General features: G+C 50.7%; 1 protein-coding gene across 2 annotated transcripts in view; it reads right to left on the reverse strand.

Annotated features, from left to right (window-relative positions):
* The window catches only part of ZYX (zyxin), a 12,201-nt gene extending 6,046 nt beyond the window's left edge, over positions 1–6,155 (reverse strand). The window contains exons 1-2 of one of the 2 annotated variants that reach the window (XM_025200764.1): positions 6,096–6,155; positions 441–727 (exon numbers count right to left, since the gene is read on the reverse strand). In XM_025200764.1, the coding sequence (XP_025056549.1) occupies positions 441–705 (265 nt within the window). In that variant the 5' untranslated portion in view covers positions 706–727; positions 6,096–6,155. The remainder of the gene's footprint in view (positions 1–440; positions 728–6,095) is intronic. The other variant, XM_006020923.3, reaches the window with a different exon arrangement.
* Between the last annotated feature and the right edge of the window lie 508 nt (positions 6,156–6,663).

Here is a 6,663-nt window from a genome sequence, read left to right on the forward strand (position 1 = left end):
GGAGCCCAAGCCACAGCAGCAGCCTGCCTCTTCACTACCCTCATAGCTGATTCTATGATAAGTGACACCCCCCACCCCACCCCATGTTAAAGGCAGGGAAAGATACCTAGTCTAACAATCAAGTAAATATAGTACTTGAATACTAGAATATGGTAAATATGGTACAGAGTACTAGTGAGGAGGCACAATCATCATCTCCCCCCTACCCCTGCCTTTTCTATTGGGAACACCATGCTATGCATCTTAAGATCAGAGCGATGAGAAACATTTCCCTTCCCCCCGGCAATTACATCCCCTCCTTCACCACATTCTGGTATTGTACTACTCGCCCCAATGCTAGCGCTCCTCATTTTTTGGTTCAGGCCTACACGAGGCGCATTTGAGTTCTCAATGTACACTGCACCCTCACATGTGGATAACATGTCACAGACTTCACATACCTTCAGCAAGCTCAGGTGTAGAAGCTGGTGGGATCTCCCCCACCTTCCCTATTTGGGCACGTTGTGCACCAGCCCCAGAAGGCTGTGGCAGAGGTGACTCAGAAGGACCAACAGGTACAGCTCCCCCATCTTTGAAGGGGTTCACTTTAGGTTTGGGAGCAACCACAGGAGCAAACTTCTTTTGGGGGTTGTAGAAGGTAGGGGTAGAAATATTGATGCTGACTGTAGAGGTCATACGAGTTCCTGGGGGACCTGGTGAAGCCATCTTGTTAATGGCTATTCAGCACCTGTGCGAAGAAGGCAAGAACAAGAGGCACAAGATGTCAGACATGAGACTGTAAAAGAGAAATGCAAAGGAATTTGAGGAATGCACAGTAGGAAGCCAACAGGAATAAGGGTTGTGTGTGTACACATATAGGTTCTACAGAGGCATTAATAAACCTTGGGGTACCCCTTAGGATTGAAATACAGCAAAAAAATAAGACTCTTAAATGAAAAAAGGTGTCCAAAATGAACATGACCCCAATGATCTAATTTACTATCTTCACTCAGGGATGGTATAAGGCAAGGATAACTATCCAAAGCAAGTGACATCCCCTACACCTGTTCCAGTACAGCGAAACCTTTAACCCAGTGGCTGTCAACTGGGGGTATGTGTACCCCTAGGGATACTTAAAAAGGTCATGGGGGGTATGTAGACCTAATGTGGCCGAGGAATGCTGCCTGCGTGCGTGCAGCTGCAGCACAGCATGCAGGAAGCCAGGTGTTGGAAGGCTGGGACAGGGGCTGCATAGCTGGCATCCCATCCCACCTCACATGCAGATCCAGGGGCACATGCTCCACCATGCCATCCTGGGGTGCATGCAGTAGTGGGAGCCACCCTTCCCCTCCCTGGACAAGCCGGCTCATCCAGGGGAAGGGGCAGATCCCACTGCTGCATTTGTCCCAGGAGGCATGGAGGCATATGTCGTGGGATCTGTGTGCAGGCTGGGGCTCTTCCCAGCAGGGGCTGGGTTGGGCTGTGCTCTGAGCCAGGTGGCAGCAGCGCTGGGAAGGGGCTATGGGGTGGTTGCAGCCCTCTTCCAGACTTCGCCATAGCCCCCCCAACCCTCCTCCCAGTGCCACTGCCACCTGCCCCGAGTGCAGCGCAGCCCAACCCCTTGCCGAGAAGAGCCCAGTGCAAAACCCAGCCCACAGTGGCAACCTGCCTTGCATGCAGATCCAGAGGCACACAGCCCCCCCCCGCCCACGCAGCTGAGTCCTACATCCTGTCCAGGCAGTCCCTGCCCCAGCCCCATTCCCTCCCCACCACTGGGCCAGCCCACCCCGAGCACAGATCCAGGGGCACATTCACCCATGACCTCCCAGGGTGCGTGCACTGGTGGGAGCCACCCCCACTTTCTGCGGTGCCTGAACAAGCCACCCACGGCTCCGTCCGGCACTCTGCCCCGGCTGTGCAGTCCCAGCCCCACTTCCTCCCTCACTGTGGGGGCCTCGGTCTGCCCCCCTCCACCTTAAAAACAAGAAAAAAAATATATATATGAGGGTACATGAGCTGGAACTTTGGGAGAAAAGGGGTACACTTGTTAAAAAAAAAAAAAAGGTTGAAAACCACTGCTTTAACCCTTTGCTGAATGGCATGAATAAAGATATAGTATTTACAAATGTAAATGGCAGGAAAAAAATCCAGGAGAACAGAGTTCTTGGAGATGCCAGCCTTCTGCAGAGGGGCCAGCAGCCCCCTTGAAACAGCAATATTTGCATACCCCAAATCACAATGCTATCCATTTCTTCCTGTATCTTTTCCAGACACAATACCTACCTCTCTGTCATCACAACCCCACCCCCAAAACTTTTACCTCTAGGCCCAGTTTTCTCCAGACAGCTAACAAAGCACAAACAGCTGCAACGCAAGAACAGAAGAAAGCCTAGGGGATTTCACAGCATAACACATTCCTCAGACAAGGTCTCCGTCTTGCTCTCCTGCTCTGATGGTTTTGCTGTCCCTGTCACTGCGGTAATAGATAAGAGCTCTTAAAGCATCCTCACTAGCTGCAACAACGGGCAGCCTGTCCCGCCTCCTCCCTTTCCTACAGGAAGTGACTTCTTGATCTAGCCAGCCCCACTGACACACTCTTGGAGTCACTCCCTCCCAGCCCCTGCTGCACAGATGTTGTACTAAAGCCAGCCCATTCCACTTCTGACCTAGCTTCAGGGTGCAGCAAAGTACAGTGCTGCCAAAGCTTCAGGGTGCAGCAGAGTACAGTGCTGCCAAAATAACCTCTTTTGTTCCACTATATGCTCACAGTTATGCCAATGCTAATGTGGCATGTGGCTTACCTCAGTCAGCTAGACCAGTGTTTCCCAACCAGTGTGCCACAGCACAAAAGTGTGCCATCAGAAATGAACAGGTATGCTGCAGAGTTTTGCCATGGCAATGAGCTATAAGTATAAGGATGGGGAATGCCTCAACAGGTGTGCCACAGAAAATTTTTATTAATGTAAGTGTGCCTTGGGCTGGAAGAGGCTGGGAAACACCAAGCTAGACATACCCACTGCTGGTATAGGAACTCAGATCTTTAAAGGGGGGGGGGGGGCACAGAATCTCTTCAGAAATAAAACTCTCCCCTTAATCTTTCCCCATCTTTCCATGAATTAATTTACCTTTAAGATATTTCCAAACTCAGCATAATCAGTACTGGAGATCCTATGATAAGAGTGCCAATTTCTAAAAAACTTCTCATCCTGTTATTCAGCCCACAGATCTCGCCTGCACTAAAAGTCTGCAGTGCCAGCAGCTCCAAGTTCCACCAGTATGGCCTTAACATCAGTACGGCCTAGTACCCACATACAGTAATACTCCCAGTGGTGCGCAGGCAAGCATACTACCAACCTTCAAAGTCAGTTGGTTTTGGATAAAGCACTGCTTTGGACAGTGTTCCTCAACAATACCAGCCCTTTTTCAGTCAGCATGGGCAATAAGTGCAGCTATAAAACAGTCCTGATGCTAAAAGCAATCCTCAGCATTGCTGTCCCACTGATCATCCATTACTGATGAAGCCTGTATAGGTGGCCAGAAGTTAATGATATGCCCAAAGTTTCCAAACTGTGGAGATGCCATGGAGGTGGAAAAAAAAGGGGGCACCCCAGGGGAGGACAAGGAGCAGGCCATAAACTGTTAGAGCAGTAGCTCCCAACCTCAGATCGCAACCCAAATGAGGGTTGCGGGGGCAATGCCAGCAGCGCTGCACACAAAAGACGAGCTGTGCCGGGAGCTCCCCTGCCCTCAGGGCGCCGCTGCTGCACCCTGCTCCCAGCAGTGGGTCACAGCAAAAAAAAAGTTGAGAACCACTGCGTTAAAGGATGGTTTCAGGCTGGATGTAAAGAATTTCTTTATGGTAAGGGTGACCAGAATCTGGAATAGACTTCCCAAGGGGGTGGTACAGTCCCCAACCTTGGAAATCTTCAAGGGGAGGCTGGACAGACACTATGCTAGGATCATTTTTCTCAGCAGTTCTCCTGCCCAGAACAGGAGGGTTGGACTCAATGATCTCTCAAGGTCCCTTCCAGACCTTAATTTCTATGATTCCATGATTCTGAAGTTTGCCTTTGCACTCAGAAATTAGGGGTGCGCCGATAAAGATCTTTTGGGCAGATACCAACGGTCAATTAAATGAGCCATATCTGCTGATATTGATCTGATTGCCGATATGCAAGCCAGGCAGTGTGGAGAGCAGCATCCAACTGGTAAGTCTATTAGGGGAAGGGCAGATTGAGGCCCCCCGTGGTGAGGGAAGGGCTGGGGCAAGGGAAGGGAAGGGGCAGGGCAGGCACTGCCCAGCCAGGGCAGGGTGCAGGACGGAGCCGTGAGCAGCTTGTCCAGGGGGCGTGGAGGCCAGCTCCCACCGCTGTGCGCACCCCTGGAGGAGGCACAGGGGGCATATGCCCACCAGATCTGTGCACAGGGCAAAGGCAGGCTGAGGCCGGGGCGGTGCTGGGCTCTTCCCAGCAGGGGGGTTGGGCTGGGACTGTGTCTGGGCTGAGCAGCAGCAGCACTGGGAGGAGTTACCACTGGGAAGCTATGGTGAATTTTGGGGTGACTGTAGCTGTCCTGGCTGGGCAGTACCTGCACCAGCCCCACTCCCCCCAACCCCCTTCCAACAGACTTACCAGTCAGACACCGCACTCCAAATTGCCAGGCTGCACTCCTGGCCATATGCATACTGTGGCTGTGCACATGCATGCAGTATTTAAATCGGCAACATTAATTGGCCACATCAGTCGAAAAAAGCCGACTGTCAATTTTCCTTTTATCAGTGTCTATATGATATGAACGGATATATCAGTGCACCTCTATCAAAAATGTGTCTCATTCCCTCATCCTCACCCATTCTCCTCCAGTGATGGAACTATTTCTATCTGGATAATTGCTTCTTTCTACAGTCATTAGTTACTAAAACCCAAGACCCATTTCACCCAGTATCAGACATTGGCACTATTAAAGTTTCTCAGAGTCCTGCAGAATACCTCCATATATCTGAATGAATACTATGGTCAGCTAGTGCAAATCTCCTGTATAAGCAAACAAATTGCAAACCCCACCCAATGATCCCTTCAGACGTATGTATGTATTCTAACTCCAGCAAACATCCTCTTTCTGAAAGATTCAGAGTCCTAAGGGCACTGCTTTTCCAACACTCTGGAGTCCGCTGTTGAAAAGAGAGGGGGAAAAAAAATTACACTCTACCCTCCCACACTCCCTCTACATAAGCCGATTCTGGAAAAAAGGATCCCCTGACCAAGCTGCCTCATTTCTCTCGGTTGTGCTTGTATGAAAAGGGAGCAAATGCGCAGGACAGGATCTTCAATGGCAGACTTGAGAGCACTGAAGAGCAGATGTATCCTACAGAGACCTTAACTGATTAATATAGATCTCAATCTCATCTACAGTCTAGGCAAGTCACTGGAGCTTATTTTGCCTTTGCTAGGTTAAGGGAGGACCCATTACCATTACAATCTTATCTTGCCAGGTAGAAATTTACAGGCCATGAGTCAGTCACTGCCAGATTGTACTTGCACACCATCATGGGGACAGTCTCCACAGAAAGGATTCTGGGACATCGGCTGCTTCATGCAGACACTTGGATTCATTACCTGCAGCAGTCCCATTCTCCCATATACCCAAGCCGCTCCTTTCACTACACGTTCTACTTAGATCAAAGCTTCTCTCTATTCACAGCAGCTGCCTTTGCCTGTCCTAAATGTTACTTACAAAGTGATCTTTCCCATCTGTTCAGCCACCACCCTACATGTCAGAGGAAACTTAAAAAAGAAAAAGTGGGGCAGCCAAGGGACAGCTTTCCCCAATAACTTGCAATACAGCTGCTTGCTGTTTTGCCCCCTTGTCCAGTTCTACTGGTACTCAATTCCGAGCTACAGCTCCCCTGAACAGACAATCCAGTTCAGGCAGGTCTGCTATCCATGCATATAAACGGACAAAAAGGTTGTGTCAGCAGCAGAGGCCCGATCCTAAATCATCATGCTGCCCTGCTATCAGCAGCAATATTCAGGAAGCCCAGTGGAAGTGTAGAGGAAGGCGTCACCAAAGCCCCAGGCAAAGGCTACCTTCCCACCCCCAATGTCTTCTCTACACACCTGGAACACAAACTGCTGTCTGTCCTGCTGGCCACAGATGCATCACCTACGCAGAAACAACCCAGTTTAAGGAAGGTGCTCACATTTGTGAGCAAACCAATCCTCAAGTACAATAAAACCTTGGACTTGAAACCTTGCAAACACCTGAACGTCACAAGCCGGTCTCCACGCTCCCCCACGCTCGCACGGGGAGGAGGGGCCCTCCCAGTGCCCTCCTAGTTACTTTTTTCCTTCCACGAAGGGAAGGGCATCTCAGCTTTAAATCAGGCAAGGGCGACACACCATCCAGTAACCCATCTCGCGATTTAACTCTGGGCTCCGCACGCAGTCACCCGCTTCCTCCAAGTGAAAAGCAGCACAAGGGAAGTGCCCCTACAAAGGCGAAGTGAAAGGATCAGCTGGAAGCAGCGCCACATTCACTTCACCCCCCAACTTTTCGCGGGTCACTCCTGCAAAAAATAAATAGCTCCGCTGGCGAAAGAGAAGAAAGTCTCGACAACAGCCACAAACCCTTCCGCGCACCCGCTGCCGGCCAACGGCCCGCCCCCCCAGGGGGGGGGGCCCAGCA

Source organism: Alligator sinensis, unplaced genomic scaffold (genome assembly GCF_000455745.1).
Source record: "Alligator sinensis unplaced genomic scaffold, ASM45574v1 scaffold161_1, whole genome shotgun sequence".
In the NCBI taxonomy this organism is placed as follows: Eukaryota; Metazoa; Chordata; order Crocodylia; family Alligatoridae; genus Alligator; species Alligator sinensis.